At 41.1% G+C, this 17,593-nt stretch overlaps 1 protein-coding gene across 3 annotated transcripts in view; it reads right to left on the bottom strand.

The window, feature by feature from the left end:
* Positions 1-17,593, bottom strand: part of SPAG16 (sperm associated antigen 16) — a 988,711-nt gene that overhangs the window by 403,899 nt on the left and 567,219 nt on the right. For all 3 annotated transcript variants that reach the window (XM_059727149.1, XM_019492271.2, XM_019492270.2), the window contains exon 11: positions 16,772-16,915. In XM_059727149.1, coding sequence (XP_059583132.1) covers positions 16,772-16,915 — 144 coding nt within the window. The remainder of the gene's footprint in view (positions 1-16,771; positions 16,916-17,593) is intronic.

The following is a 17,593-nucleotide window of genomic DNA, read 5'->3' as shown; positions in this document are numbered from 1 at the left end:
TCACTGCAGTACCCATTTGGGCTCCTTGGCTGGAGAACACATTGCTGCATGCAGGTACAGCAATTTTAAAGCACTCCAGCTAGGGGATGCGGGTGGGGGCATGACAGGGGCCTGGCTGTCTATATGGCAGCTAACACAGGAACATTTTTAAACATTTCTAAACCTGTTACTCCTGGAAATGTCTCCTCATGCTCTGGATGCTTCATATAATCAAGACATGCTTTCAAAAATGGGCACCTTGGACTCTATTACTCTCCCTTTTTTGTACATTACAAATTTTAGGTAAAAACCTAATGTAGCAGAAACAGCTTTTTTCGATTTTCTCTGCAGGTAAAGCCTCCACCTGGACTGTATCAACTGACTTCTCTTTTCCCCCCAAGATAAACTGTAAAGGGGTAACCTGGGTGCTTCCATATAACATTCTCTGATGTGTGAATTAAATTTCAGGGACTGTGTCTATTCCATCCCATCCCCCCCACCCCCCCCTGAAAATATTGGGAAGTCAAGTTAACTCCTGCAAGAGACACATAGAAAGGGAGTGACACAGTTCCAAGTCTGTCTTATGCTGCTATTGGCTCCCTTCCAGAGGGCATTCCTGTGGGTACATTTTCCAACACAAACCATGATCACATATTGTAGGGTATATGATTTTTGTAAATATATCAGTGCTCAAAGAAACCAACCATATTTTTCACAGTGACCAGAATTCCAGTTGTTAGGAGCACACAGGAGAGAGAGAGAGAGAGAGAAAGGTAAAACAAAAAATATAACAGACCAGAGCTAGGAAATTCATAGATTTCATAGACATTAGGGCTGGAAGGGACCTCAGAAGATTATTGAGTCCAGCCCCCTGCCCCAGGGGCAGTAGGTCAGCTGGGGTCATAGGATCCCAGCAAGACAAACATCCAAATTTCTCTTGAAGGTGTTCAAAGTAGGTGCTTGAACCATCTCTGATGACAGGCTATTCCAGACTCTGGGGACTTGGACAGTAAATAAATTCTTCCTTATGTCCAGCCTGAAATGGTCCTGGAAGAGTTTATAACCATTCAACCTTGTCATCCCTTTGGGTGCACTGGTGAACAAACGTTCCCCCAGATCCTGGTGAACACCCCTTATAAACTTATAGGTGGCCATCAAATTGTCCCTGAGCCTGAGTTTTCTAGGCTGAAGAGCCCCATAGCTCTCAGCCTCTCATCATAAGATCTGTTTTCCTGACCTCTGATCATGTGTGTGGTTCTCCTCTGCACTTTCTCAAGCTTCTCCACATCCTTTTTGAATTGTGAAGCCCAAAACTGGATGCAGTACTCCAGCTGCGGCCTCACTATGGCCTGGGATTTGCTTGTGAAGCATCTATGGATGCAAGCCAGCATTTTGCTTGCTTTACTAGCTGCAGCATCACATTGAAGGCTCATGTTCATCTTGTGGTCAATCATGACCCCCAAGTCCCTTTCCTCCATAGTGCTAGCCAGCGTAGCGCTGCTGAGCCTATAAGGATGCTGCAGGTTTTTCTTCCCAAGGCGGAGAACCTTGCATTTTTTGGTGTTAAACACCATCAGCGATCAGTTAATCACTAACACCATTCAATTCAAATTGAAGTTCACATTTTATCCTGTATTCATAATACACTTATGCTTATCCAATACTTTTTTTAAATGTTGCAGTTTCTGCCACACCATACATGCTATTGGAAATCCAAAATAATGTGCACAGATATCAACAACTCTTGAACCTAAGTTCAAATGAACAAGGACTACCTTTTTCTGAACCTTGAATATGTTGCTCAGCATAAAACACTTAACAAGCCAATCCACAAAATATTTCTGGTACATTTCAAGTAAAAAAAGAGATTGCACAGTAGTTTGCCTTTAATATGGAAAGGTCATTTACCACGTAGTAATATCTATTAGTTTCCATGCAAAAAAATGCAATAGGTTTCCAATTATGATTCTTGGAAAATAAAAATGTAAAATCACCTATGTAACTAACTTCAGAGTAGATGCATCAGTGAGTAGCATTTTACTTTAATATAATTTCTCCCTGGAATTATTTAAAATGCACACTTGAATTGTTCAAAAGCATGATTGCTTCCTCTGCCAGCTAGTTTTTTGCCTTTGACTTTTCTGAACTGTCATCAGCATTTGTCTCTCCTGCTGTTTGTTGAATTATTGTAATGGAGATATTATTAGTGAATAACTTTAATTCAGCGTGGTCAATATTTTCACTAACGGGAATAGAAGCCAAAGGTAGCTTTTCATTAGAGAATCATCATTTCTGATGAAAAGTGAAGTCCATTCAGTAACCACAGTATGAGACTACAGATTGTTTGGTTTTTAAATCAATATAGTTATAGACTTTTAAGCTTCCTGATCTAAGAAAAAGCTATTGCATTTTGTATTTTGTTCTGCAAAGAATTTCAAGTATTTCCATAACTAAGGGATTTATTAAGAGAAAGAAAAACACAACAACAACAAAAAGTTGTTTGGTGCTTTTTCCTCAATTCCAAGTCTGTCTTATGCTGCTATTGGCTCCCTTCCAGGGGGCATTCTTGTGGGTACATTTTCCAACACAAACCATGATCACATATTATGAGGTATATGGTTTTTGTTTTGAATTAAGTGTTTCATTGATATTAAACTTTAATGTGAGAAATAGAGTATATATTAAAGTATACACTAGACATTTTATCTGTATTCAGGCATGCTAGCTAACACCATGTTACCTCAAATGCAAATATACACAAAGCCTCTGCAACTAAGAGTCCATACACTTCATTTTATCTCTCTTAAAATTTATACTTGTTTCATAGGAAAAGTTTCCTGTCTATAAGGCACATCAAACTCCTTAGAGTTGAGATGCAATACTCTCACATAAAATGAAGAAGATAACAGCTGGCAAGATCACAGCTGGAACAAGATGATTGAATAAAAAGATTCATAAAAAAGGATTGGTCAGTGACATAATGACATAGTAATGATGAGAAAGCTTCAGTTTACCAGATGAAAAGTGACCACCTGATAAAGCCTGTAGTTTTGGCCTGGTAAAGGGCATCAGACCAAAGGGGCAAACCATGCAGGAAATGGCTAGATATATAGGGACCTACCTAACTCATGCAGGCTGCCTCCATATTTTGGGGTCCGAGCGCGGTGTTGGGCATTATTTTCATGGTGAAGTGAGGTGGGCTCACCCTACACCTTTGATTGGCAGAGGGGCAGAAGTCCTTCCCCCCCCTGGAGATTGACAGATGGCCACATGTCAATCTCCAGGGAGGGGCAGGACTTCCGGGGTCCCTTGGCCAATCAGAGGCATGGTAGGGGCCTACAACTCCTCTGCAGAGATTGACAGATGACCATCTGTCAATCTCCAAGCAGAGACAGAATTTCCAGGGCCCCTCAGCCAACCTCCTCCCCCTCCTCCCTGTCCTTTCCCTTATGCTCCAGGATGCCAGGGCTTCCCATTCTTTCTTATTTGCAGCTGGCTCCCCTCCTTACCCCCACTGGCTCACTGCAATTTTCTTGCTTTTTCACAGTCCCCGTGCTTTTTTGCAGGGACTGGGATTTTTCAAGGGGGACTTACAAAATTTGTGGTTTCAGTGAAAACCATGAAATTGTGAATTTAGAAGGTCCCTATAGATAACACAAGAGAATGGTATAGCAAGGATATAAATATATTGTACACAGATAAGGAAAAATAAAGAGGTAGAGTTCAATGGGAGAGTAGGCCCTATAGTCATCCATTACACTGTTAGGGTCAGAAGGAAGGAAAAAAATATCAAAAGACACAAAGCAGCAAACTCTGTTTTGGACATAAGACTTATTTAGATCATTCACTACATGCCCTGCCAGGGGCAGATCCAGTGGGCAGAGAAGGATGCAGTGGTACCCCGCTTTAGTTTCTGCTCTGCCCAAACTTTAAATCAATACCCTTGGAGGAACAGCCACATTTCTATTAAAGCAGTGCTGAGAGAGTCAATTGACTTCATGGCTCCTTGTCATCTCCCTGATTCCTGCTAATCTCTCTTCACTCCACAGGTGTTAACCTCTATATTTTTTAATGATCTTGATGTCCCACTATTCAAACTAACATTTCTACTGAAATTGTGCTGTCTTAATTATTCCTGGTAGTGTCTCACTTCTATTTTAAATCTCTACAGACTTACGTGTGATTATGTACTACACCATCTGCACCCCCTTCTTCTAAATCATAGATCCACCCATGTGCCCTACAGTACTAAACCAACCATTATCATGCTGTTGTTTGCTATGGCCCATTTTAAGGTGAATCTCCCCCCAAAAAACACAATCCAAGATGTTCAAACAGTTTATCTGAAATGCATTATATAAAATGTATATGTATAAAACATGGATGGTATTATACTTAAATATACTAGGCAAGCAAAGAGGCTAACAAATAGCTACATATGCCAGAAACAGATTAGTATGGATAAAAATGTTTGGCTGGTGGATGCAAGGTGAGGGTGGGGGAAAATGCATTTTAATCAAATCCATTACCTGGTTATTGATTTCTCTTTGCCAGACTGATCCTGCAGAATACTTATAAAGCCTTTGACATTGAGATGTTTCGCCAAAGATATTGGATTAGTCTAAGCAAAAGCTCTGCTTCTGGTGTAATCTCTCATATTTCATTTATATGTGATTTATTCCTTTGTCCAAGAGAAGGACTTCTTATTGACAAAAATTAATGAGATTGGGAATCCCAAAGGGAATTTGCTGTCTACCTCCTCAAAGTAAAAGCAGAAGCGTTGGGTTTGCTTGACCTGAAGAATTCTGTTATGTGATATTTCTTTCTTTCAATATATTGTAGAATAGCCATTGTGTATACACCAATTATTTGGTCTTAAAGTTTAAAATCTGTCAAAGACTGGAACATAGCATTGCTTATTTAAAAAATGCAGGTTTTGTTTACTCAAAATGCAGTGTCAATTGTTAAGTGGGTTGTACATGTCTGTAGCTACAAAAATAGAGCATTCAGTATGAAAGACTTTTGAAAACTATTTTTTCCTTGGGAAAAAATGTTTTTCTTTGCACTTTTTGTGCTAGGGCAGTTTTCCAAAACCTCTTAACAAATGTCTAGTCTGCCAGATCTAATGTATTTTGTAAAGCCTGTTATGTGACTAAAAATGAATCATGCTATCCAAAAAAAGGTTCCAATTATTGTCATATTTAATGTATAATCTGATGAATGAAGGCTTTGTTGAGCTATATATGAATTGAAGCATCTTACAAATTACACGATTCAATATGGCTTTATAATAAACATGCTATTTACAATTCCTAACTAATGTACATTAGCTATGTTATATTTCCTTATTTAGTATCAATAATAGTTTAACAAAGGATAAACAAGCTATGACTGTTTTGGCAGTGAAATCTGATTCACGTGTTAATGTCTTCACCTCTATTAAGGTCACAAAACACAGAATGATTTTCTTCCACTGACATTTGAGAGAGACTGTAGTAAACATGATCCCTAAAAATCCTCTCTTATGTTAATACTTAAGGGTGAGGCAGTAGCTTAAGGCAGAAGCTTGGGTAAAGTACAGTGTGTAAATGTACCACTTCAGCTGGAAGAACAAGTAAGAAGCTCCCTGACTAGATGGCATGCGGTTATGTGGGTACTATTTTTAAAAAAAGCAGTTCCTGCATTCTCAGGACTATAGAGAATCCTCTTGTGCACACAGCCAGAGAAGAAGGAATAGGGTATTCATCTGTCTTGTTTCCTGCTGCTCTTTTGGTTCTGTTCCCTAAGGGGAGTGTGTCTGAACAGTCAGCATTCCTTAAAGCTTTGAAGTGATTATTATAAATCACCCCCCTACAATCATATGAAGATGGTGATGCTTTTTGTCTTCTGTTTAGCTGTGCAGAGGGCACAGGGCATTACTTTCTTATCCTCTCTTTTTACTTCCCTCACATCCCCACCTTCTCCAACTCTGATGACCATATAATTTTGAGTAGTAGCTGACAATAATCACAATGCAAGCTTTTCCATACTGAAATCCAAGAGCAACTGTGACAGAGTTACTGGTAATGAATCACAAGGCTACTTAAATTCTCAGAAACCTCCTTCTTCAAAGAGGGAAACATTTTGAATAGTCACCTTTTATCATGAGAAGACCAATAAAGAACTAATACTAAATAAAGAAACATGGTGGTCCCTTATTGTGTTTCCAGGCCTCACCTGCTCTAAATAGGACCTTTATAGTTGTCTAGATGGCACCCAGAAACAACTTCTGAACTCCCCTGTTGTCTCCATATAAATGCAGTTTTCCAGCTGCTCTTATAGTTTTCTATGGTCTCTTGAAGATTAACAAGACCCACATATCAAGGTCAAGTAACACAAGCTAGCATTTATTTACAGCTTACATATAGATGAGTGCTATTTTGTTTATCTAGAGCTAAAAGACATTACTTTATAATGACTTTTAGCAGGTCTTTGAGTCATGCGTCTGACAATGTCTGCTTGACCTAAAAACCTCCCTAGCAATAGAGAATGCATTAAGTGCAAACTGTACTTTTAGTGTCAAATCCAGTTATTAAACAGGATACAATAGCAGGATAATTCATCTATTGCTATATTCTCCCATGCAAATAAACTATTCTACATAAAATTGATATTAGAAATTATATATTAGATATTAGAATCTATATATTATATAGAATTAGATATTAGAATTATATATTAGATATTAGAATGATATTAGAAATAGTAGGTAGAAACATTTTTGCTGTCAGCAGAGCTTTTTAAGTAATACTGAGCATTTATACACAAGATGCTTAACTATGCAGAAGCATAGTTTACTGTGCAGCAAGTGTGTGGATTTACACATATGCAGCACCTGATGCACTGGGGGAATCCCAGGGCATGGAAACATACCACCACTTCAAAGGAGTCATGCACAGGGAGCACAGTGTCTGCCAGCATGTCCTGGAGGGTGCTGCACACCTCCAGGACAGCCTCCCCAACAGTGGCATTGCCTACACTAACCAAGTGGCTGACATACCACAGGCTGGCAGGTGTGGCCAGCTTCAGCAGGGTGAGGGCCAGATGCATGTCTGCAGGGAGTGGTGGCCATATGCTGGTGCTCTGCTGCTCCAGGTATGGCTGGAGCTGCTTCAAGAGATCCCACAAGGTAATCCGGGTCATGCAGAAGGTCTGCAGCCACTTCTCATCATCCCAGGTGTGCTGGATGATGTGCAGCCACCAGTCCTGCCTGGCCCAGTGGGCCTAGAGGTGGCGGTACTGGAGGCCCTGGAGGGCAACAGCAGCCCTGGTGGTGGCGTCCTGGAGCCCGTCATTGGCGTTCCTGCTGGGGTCCAGTCAGTCAGACAGGGTTGAGGCAGCAGGTCCATGGTGGTGGCCCTGAGATGGTACACAGTGGCTTGGCAGATGGTCACTGAGTGTGGGGGAGCCAGCTGGGCCCAGACGGATGTGGGTCAGGTGGTGGTGCCCAGCAGAAGCCCAGGACACTGGCTGTCAATGCCATTAGGCAGACCCGCCATAGCACGGGGAGGCACAGGCAGCAAGGAGCGCATTACCATGTGATCTCCCTGCACTGTGCACGCTGCTCCTAGCCAGGGGAGTGGTTGGCTAGAGAATAGTGAGCAGGGCTGCCTTTTGAAAATGCTTGCCAGCTGCAGGCAGCTGCAGTCAGAGCCTGAAGCTTCCCCTGGTGGTGGCAGAGACTCTTTGCCGGGCCCTGGGAAGCGGGATCAGTTGCCAGCAAATCTGCTCCCACTTGCCTGCATGTAAAGACACCTGCCCGGCACTGTTTACTTATGAGTAATTTACTCACAAGTAAACTGATGCCTCATCAAATGCACATGAAGATGTGCCCACTGACACCATGACTGAGGAACCCTAATCATTGTCAATCACTTTCCTTTGCTTTTGCTACACTAACCATGTGCAGTTATTATTATTAAAGAAAATTAGTTACTTTGTGCAAACCAAATAGAGAAAAGCCTGCATGTTTTTCGAATCAGGATGACTGAGTGTTTGATTTGCTGTGTAACTAGTTGCTGTTTCTCACCAAGCAAACACTGATGTATGCAGGCATTATCATTTCCCAGAAGACTGATTTAGATTGATGTGGCTATAACCGCTGATAATAGAACTCTACAGACTGGTTCAACCTATAGGGAGTCTACAGAGTTAGAGCTAAGAAATGCATCAGGGAAGAGTGATCTTTATCTATAATTCACCTTGATATTCAAACCAGATATGGGGTCCTTAAAGCACAGAAATTCACTATGAAATCCTGAAATTTAAAGAGGTATTCCAGCCTGTCAAGCCTGACTCTTTGTCCTCTACATTTTCCCCAAGCCTGTCTAGAGGTCAATGATGGGTGTGCAACCACTGGTACCATGATTTTCATCAAACTGTTTTCTTCTACTTCTCTTCTCCCCATCCCCCAGTGGCTTCATTACTTTTCATTTGCTAACTTTGCCCCTCTACATTCCTGAACCAGTCTGCATAATTCTGTCTTTCTCTGCCCAAATGTCCCTCCTCCCCATCAGCACGAATTTGGTCCCATGCCTCCATCCCTCTTCGCACCTCCAGTAACTTTTGTGCCAACCTTTGCTCTGTCCCCTGTGTCTGTCCTCAGCACTACCTCTACACTTAACCTCACACTGATCCCTCATTTTCCTGCAGTTTTCTTGCTGCCTGTCTCTAGAATGCCTAAAATACATCCTTTTATGTCATTCACAACCTCATCTTATCTTACTTTCTACAGCTCCTGACATTTACAGAGACATGGACCCATTTATCTGAGATGACTGCTACAGCTGCCAGCTTCTTATGGATGCCTCTCTTCCTTGTCCTCTGCAATCTTTTCCTTGACTTATTTAACCTGCGACCTTGGTTCTACTCTTCCACAAAGTGTGCATCTACATGAGACACTGACTGTGCAGTAGCCAAAAAATTATGCACACTAGCACATCACAGCATAGACAATGCTAATATGTTACTGTGTGGTATTATTAGGCTACTGTGTAGTAGCATCACTTAAAAGATGTCTGCTTAGCACTATGGTGCAGTAACTCCAGTTACTGAGCATTTATTTAGTCTTATTAGTACAAGTACTAAATAAATGTGTAGTAACAACTGCGCAGTACTGTCTTATGTAGATGCACCCACTGTATTCAGTAGTATAAGTTACACAGTGCCTTTTTTGATCACCTGATCTCATATAATTGGGGGTTAAGATTTTTAGCAAGCATGACACAAATTAGCTCTGCATTCTATACTAATGCTACTCCAATCCCTTTCCTCTGCCTGGTCTGCTGCTCTTCTTTCTGCTCCCTGCCCTACGCTCCCTGTCTGAGCTGCTCCTCTGTTTTCTGCTTCCTACTTTGTGCTCCCTGCCTCATCTGCTTCTTTGCTTTTTGCCTCCTACCCTATCTCTGCCATGCTGCCTGTTCCTTCCCCAGTCCGCTGTGAATGTGGGTTGTGGCAGTTGTGGCTGGTATGTTGGCCAGCCCTGTCTTATAGCATCACTCATCAGCTGTTTCCTTTATGGCCTGCTGTTGTGTCTTCCCAGAACTTCCTGTCCATCAGCACTAACTACTTTCTGTCTGTTGCCAGTGAACTGCCATTGGCCCCCCTTTTCTATCACATCAAGCATAAGCTACTTTACTTTCAATGCCTTTCATGACCTTTTTCCCACTATCACCTTTCATTTACTATTGAAAGGATGATTCCCATGTGTAGTTCAAAACTGTAAAAGACTATTTCATTAAATATGAGAAAGGTGTGGTATGTTCTTTCTACAAAAGACACAGAAAGAGTAAACTTCATTTTTCTTCCTCAGCAATTGTTAGCTATGTACATAGAATTTTGTCTTAGTTTGACAGGATTCTACCAATCCCTTTAACACAAGGGATTGAGGACTATATCAAATTATTATTCATAGTTATTTTTAGATTCAGAGGATCTGAAAACAAAAGTTCATGGTTATTTTACAGCCTCAATCCCCATTTTTTGCATGTGAAAAGCTACAAAAAAGTTCAAAGAAGTGGGCACTCTTAATATTCATAACTAAATTAATGTCATTGACCATTATATTAGCATATGTGGAGAGAAAGTAATATAGCATTAAAACATTCCAGCGTGAGTTTTATTGGCCATTAACATATGCCTCAGGTAAGTTGTGAGGGTTGATTCTGTAACTATCCAAGACTATTATTAATAGTCCAATAAAATATGATACATGCCCTAAAGTATGCTATTTTCAATGATTTTCTAAAAAGTGGAGTCTAAGCTTCCTAGGTGATTCTAGAGGCTGCTAGTAGGTACACGAGAGGTCACCCTAAGTCATCAGACATTCTACCCACTTTATCTAATTCACTCATACTTCTAATGCCATAATTCTGTGTGAGGCCTATATGGGTGGCTATGGGAGGAGGCATTCTGTTTCCACCATCCTTTATCATACATATTCATGATTAGCTAAAATTTTGCCCTAAGGCATTTCCCTAAAAAAAGAACCCTGGAAGCAGCCGATCCATCTGCAAAGTGCTGTTCAGCCAGTTCGGAGAAAAAACACAGTGGGGGTTTTTTTTTGAAGTTTGACCACTTGTCACCTAAACTTCAAAAAGAAGGCAGCTCTTCCCTCCTCTTTCCAGCTGCTGTATTCTGTAGATGACTGGCTGTGTTTGAAGTTTTCTTTTCATTTAAAAAGCTCAAGGCAAAATTCTACCACAGTGGAGCACAACACAGACCTTCTGTTCCCTCTAAGTGCAGAGGGCCAGCTTCGCTCTCCCTGTAGATTTTGTCTTGGGGGTACATGCATATAGGGAAAGCACAAGTTATCACTAAGAACGTCTCTGCAGACCCAGCAGGAGAACTGGACACCAAGTCTAAAGTTGTATGACATTCAGCCACAAGTCTGATTCTTGAACTACAGATGACTCACTCCTATCTACCCACTGTGTCCCAGTATGGCGGGAAACTATTTGATCTATCTGAATTACTGATATTAATGAATGCAAAAAATTATTCCACTTACAATTAGATGGAAACATTCAAAAAGGTGTAAAAGAATTAGGTACCCAAATCCCATTGAGACTCAGTGTGAGTTTGGCATTTAATTCTCTTATGTACCGCTTTGAAATCATAGCTAGATGTCACACATATACCTTCATAAAGAAACCAAAGCCAATCCTCTTTAAACAGAAGAAACACTGGCAGCCTAGGAAGAGCAGAAAGCAGGATCAAACTACACAAAATGTATGTATAAATATAGAATCTTCTTCAAATCTCTTCTTCTTCATATTTCTTTTATATTACCTACTTTTCTAAAGCATAGCTAACTCAATAGTACATGTTTAGTGTTCCTCTTTCCAAAAAATAATAGTTAATGATGCAGGGAGCAGCATTACACAATACTGAAACTTGCTGCATCAATTACCATATTACTTGATTAAGAGATGAGGTTTTCCCCTACATTTAACATGGATGGGGGGGAGCCCCTCATCTTAGAATTGAGTATGAAGTGGTGGGGGCCAGGCAGCTGCTGCAGCTCCAGCTCTGGCCCCAATCCAGGGTTGGGGTTGGAGTGGAGCCACAGCCACAGCCTGCCCTTATTGCCACTGTCCCCCCACCACTCCTCCCCTATAGCCTCAAGCCGATTGTCCCATATCCCCCCACACTGCTTCTCCCCATCTTTCCCTCCTCCTGTACTCTTTACTTTTGCTCCATGCCAGCAGGCTCCATTGCAACTGCAGCCTTGAGCACAAAGCACAGCTCCACCCCAGCCATGTAGTGGTGTCATGTTCATGCCACTGCCGTGGAGCAGGGCTGGACCCATCCTCACTGTCCTCAGGCTGCATCAGGGATACAGCCTACTGATGCCAGAGCAAAGGTAAGGGGGAGGTGGAGGGGCTGGTGGTGGGGGAGTGACTTCAGGGGGGAGATGGGAGGAAGGAGGGTGGGGACCCAAGGCTGCGAGGGGTCGAAGCAACATGGAGGAAGAAGGAAGAAGGCAGCGGAAGGGTGAGTGGGTGGCCTGAGGCTGAGGGGGGCAGGTATAAGTGGTAAGGGGGACAGGTTTCAGGGGCAAACTGATTGCCTCCCCCACTGCCAGCCCCCTAACACATGCCCTGCACTGCCTCTCCCCCATTGCTCCCTCCACTGCCTGATTTCTTATGGGTTCACCACTGGCCCGCCCACTGCCTGCCCCATTACCACTCCCCCACTGCTAGCTATACCACGTTGCCCAGTGCCTCTCCCACTGTCTGTGCCCCCAACGACTAACCCATTACCATCTCTCCACTGTCTGTCCACCCACTGCCTGCCCCATTACCTCCCCCTCATTGCCTCTCCCCTCCACTGCCTGTAGTAGTAGGTGTGTGGGGGGGGTGAATTTAAGATGATCCTCCAATAATTAAATTCTATATATAGAACATTATAATACATTTATAAATTGTATGTGTATAGAATCCAATTACTGGGGGAGAGTCATCTTAAATTCAGGCCATCTTGTAGTCATGTAACTATGGTATTGTATAAATTACAGGTGGTATCTTTACAAAAACAATTTAAATATCAGAAGAGATTCTGTTCTTGGTTTATAAGCGGTAAATGTTAAGGTTTTCAAGATTTCCAAAGGGAAGCCAAAACAAACTATTCTTTTCTTCTGCCATAAAATATTAACTTAAAGTAGACAGTTAGAAGTATGGTTATTAATTATGCTTAAGCCATCTAATATTTGTCCCATAGTATTCTGATGTAGACTTGGATTTTAAAGTGACTATAAAGGAAGTGTTTTATTAATTTCAATCCCATTGATTAGTTTTTCATCATTTGTAAGGTCATACTTAGATGCTAAATAAAGGTGTAGTTGAAACTGATCTTGTTGTGAGTTTTTTAAAAGTCACAATGAAATTCTAGACTTTTTCTATTTGTAGCAAAACTGTATTCTAAAAATAAAGCCCAAGTTATATTAAGTGCCCAGCAATTAGGAAAATCAAGCCCATAAAATGTAGGAGAACTTTGGTTTTAATAAGTTCTGAAGATACCTTATTATCTATCTTACAATGGTAGGAGCTGGGCTGGGACCTGTCTGTGCTAGGTGCATCAGCAATTCCTTGATGCAAGGAGGACAGTCTTCTTTTAATTAGGGAGGCATTGGGGAATCCAGAGATGGCTGAAGAGGCCAGTCCAAGAGTTGCATGTTTGACTACAGTCATGGCAAACAGTTCCAGGAGGAAGGAATAAGTTCTGGTAATACAGAATCACAGCTCTTTTTCTATGTCTCTCTAGTCTATCTGCCTCCACAGTGAGGCAAGTTTGCTCAAAATGATTGATACCTTGTCATACGGTACCATGGAGAGTGATTCAGTGCTCAAGTCTCCCAAATATTGATATAAATATCACATTTTTTCAGATTGGCCTTCAAGGTGTCATTGATTCTCTTCTTTTGACCACCTCTACAGTGTTGACCATTGGTGAGTTGGGAGTATATGACCTGTTTCAGTAGTCAGCTGTCAGGCAACCTTGTGACATGCCATGTCCAAAAAAGCTGGTGCCACATAAACATGGTCTCAATGCTGGTGGTGTTTGTTTGAGCCAGAATATTAGTGTTAAGTTTTTTTTTTCCTTCCAATTGATGTGGAGGATGTTCTGAAGACATTGCTGATGGTAATGACTGAAAGCGGCCCTCTAGTTGTAATATGCAGAGGAGCAGCTGCCTGGGTTAAGGTGTATTGGTAAAGTGTTTTTGTTTTTGTGAAGTTGACAGTGAATGCAAGCGATTTATATACTTCACAGAAGCAACCAAGAGTGACCTGGAACTCTTCAATTGAATGGGCATATACAACACAATCGTCAGCATATTGAAAATCAACAGTGGAGGTGCTAGTTGTCTTGGATTTGGAATGTAATGGACTGATATTCCCATCCATGCGATATTGGATGCTGACTCTAGATGGAAGCCAATCAGCAGTGAGATGCAAAATAGCTGAGACATAGATGGAAAAGAGTGTTGGTGCAATCATACTCCTTCCTTGACTCCAATTTTAATAATGAAGGGAGCATTTTCAAGCCATTGCTTAACTCAGCTGCTGTCATATCATCATGAAGGAGTCTGATGATAACAAATTTTAAGAGGTATCCAAATCTCAAGCATCTTCCATATGGTGTCTCTGTTGAATGAATCAAAGACCTTAGTCAGGTCAATGAAGACCATGTAAAGATCTTGCTGTTGCTTGTGGCATTTTTCTTGCAGTTGGCTAGCAACAAAAGTCATACCTATTATACCTCTGAGTGAGGAACGCAAGTGAGTACATCTCAGTGAGGAAGGTGAGTCTGTTGAGGAAAAAGTGAGTGAGGATATTCCCAGTTATGGACAACAGCACAATACCACAATAACCAGGATAATTGCTGCAATCTATCTTCTTTCTTGAAGATGGTAATGATTGTGGCATCTCTTAGGTCACTGGGAATCTGTTCATGTTTCCAGATTTTCAGAAGAATAATTTGTAGTTGATGAGAGAGCTCTTGACCTTGGCCCCATGAGTAAACCTACCAGGAGTATAAAACTTGAGTGCAGGGCCTCTTGGGGTCATTGGTAGCACACAAGCCTCTATGTAACATCAAGGTTGCAATTCATGGAAGAGGAGTGCTAGGTACACAACAAATCAGAAAACATCTGCCTTCCCTCAGAACTAAAAATATTACAACACAATTTTAACAATCTGAATATATACCAAGAAGGTGGGAGAAAGACTCTATTATTATCCTTTTTTTACAGATAGGAAAAGGGCATATACTTTCTACTCCCTGCACAATATATGTGGAAGATCTGGTTATTCAACTCAGTTTCTTTCATCATTGGGAAGTAGTACAGCCACAAAAATATCCTCCTTTTCAACCCTTGGGTTAATAAATTAGTGGCTTTCTACATCTTAATTCTGACAAATGGTACAAATTTTCCATTTTAGGTTAGTTATGTCTCTTCTGTAACAACTGATGTGTAGAAATTCTGAACTGAAAAAGGAATACTATGATTAAATGTATTCTGTCCCTTATATTATATTTGCCCATCCATTTGCCCATTTATAGTTGCCTATGAATTATCAGGAAAATATTATATTTTTTTCATATTCAAGAAGAGAAAATTCATATTGCATGTAAATAGTGATGTACCTCACCTCATTTTAAATTTCAGTAATTGAATGAGAAACAGGAAAGTCTATTGAAAGGACTGTATGCTGGTCAAAGACTAATGAGGATTCTTTTCTGAGTCTGAGTCACTGGGTGTCATGGTAACAATGCATTATTGAAATCTGATTAGTATGCCCAGAGGCTTTATAAATGATAGCATGTTCTTCTAATTATGCTCTCTTTTCTCAGGGAAGAGTTTTATGTTCATAAGAGGTGAGAGGATGCCATCATTTTCCTTATCTATACATCAGATATCAATGTCCTGTGTGCTCACCAATTCTACAACACAAGCTATCAATCAATGAAAAAATATTTCTGCTCCCTTAAAGAAAATGGAAACTTCCCATTTCTCTTTTTCCACAGATTTTACTGTGTTTTTAATTTCTTTAAATCTGCATAAGTGTCAGGGGCATCTTGCAACACAGAGTATTGTTTCTAAGAATATAACTGTAAACGTAAGTGTTCTGCAGTACCGACACCATATTTAGGGTCCAATTTTGTACGCCTCATAGACTCCAAATTCCAAGGATAAAAAAATAATCAATGAAAGCTCTGGGTGCTTAAACAAAGGCAGATCTAGGATTCCACTTGCTGTTGTACTCAGTTTCACATCAATCCAGGAAAGCACTGGTAAGCATCTACCTATAGTAAAATTCCACCCCAAATGAGAACACATTTCTTCACTGAGGCCTACAATTGTGTAGATGTTGGTATAGGTGTATTAGACTGAATGATGAAGGATCCTATGTTAAGACAGTAAATGCCTTGGAATTAATTCGACTCTCCTTCTTCCTCTCACCCAAAGACAATATAGATGATGTGTTGCAATTAATTAATTCATTAAATGCAATATCAGGGGTCTAAATAGGTCTTTTTAAAGATCAAACTTAGGCTGAGGACTCAAATAGGTGCTCACTATGTTAAAAACAGAGTCCTACTACAACTGAAAACCCATAAATCTGATGCAAAATCTTTTTAATGCACATAGCTCTAATCCTACCAGATAAAAAACCTACTTTCTCAGAGTAAAATAATTATACTTCTCAATGGGATGTCCACCAAATCCAATTAATTATCAGACTATTTCAGTAACTTATATATGATTATTTCCTGTTCTGAACATCCACTTTTGTTTGCCAAGTCATGATTTGACTTTTGATGAAGGGCAATTGGGAAGCTCACAATCTTGCTCCTTAACTCAACTGGAATATTTTAAATAAAACCCACAACTAATGATTAATAAGAAAATAAACTGCTCTGTATTACTAAAAAATCATGCCAGGCATGCTATGGTGCATAACCACAAACAGAATAAACACAACTAGACCTGAAAAGCTTATTACACCTTGTTAGATGCTCTGGCATGTGGACAAAGTTTGAGATGTACAAAATACCAAAAGCAATCAATCTTAAGTCAACACTGTGAAAGCCAAAGGAACATTTATCTACATGTTTGGAAATTCAGCAGGGAGCACAGGGTTATACTGAGAATAGAAAGTCATCAAAGCAGGCCAGCGAGGGAAGAAAGAGCAAACAAGTACTTCGCCAGGAAGGATTAGGGCTGGTTCAGGGTACTGTTTACACTAACCTTGGATGAAAGCAGCAACCAGAAAGCCAATCAGTGTGACCTTCACCTGTCACAATGATGTTCCCATTAGGGAAGGCCCACATCTTCCAGAGGCGGTCATCACTCGCAGTAACTACGACGTCTTTCCGAGGATGCAAAGCAAGACTAGGAAAAGAGAGACGCAGATTGGAACTGGCATCATTTTCCTCGAAAGAAGCATGACTATTTTTAGTAGAAGGCAAGGTTTAAATATTACTGTGATTTTTTGATAGTAAGTACAAATATTGACACTTCCAAAAGCTGCAGGATATACAAATATTTTGTATGTTATTGGCCATAACTCGCTTCTACTGAAGTAAATAGCAAAACTCCATTGGATTCAATAAGATCAGTTCTGGCTTCTAAATCTCAAAGTCCCAGTATGATAAGCCACATATGTATGATATCACAATTATAAATTATGAATAGGACCCTACCTAATTCACAGGGGTTGCCCCCCTGATTTTGCAGGCAGAATGTAGGTTTGGGTAGCCGTTCTGTGGGCAGAGTATGGCTGACCCCTCCCCCCACACACCTGTGATTGGCCAAGGGGCCCCAGCAACCCCACCCCTCACCACTGATTGGCTGCAGAGGCTGCCTGACATGTGGCCCCACCCATTGCTACTGATTGGCTGCAAGGGCTGACCTCCATGCAGCCCCATCCCTTGCGGCTGATTGGTGGAGTGGGGTAGGGTCACATGACAGGCAACCCTTGCAGCCAGTCACTGGTAAGGGATGTGGGCAGCAGCCATCTTGCTGGCAGCCCGTCAAGCAGGCAGCCCCTCTTTCCCCACTTCCCGACCC

The sequence above is a fragment of the Alligator mississippiensis genome, chromosome 4 (genome assembly GCF_030867095.1).
Source record: "Alligator mississippiensis isolate rAllMis1 chromosome 4, rAllMis1, whole genome shotgun sequence".
Taxonomy (NCBI): Eukaryota; Metazoa; Chordata; order Crocodylia; family Alligatoridae; genus Alligator; species Alligator mississippiensis.
This window is presented reverse-complemented; position numbering and strand designations above follow the sequence as displayed.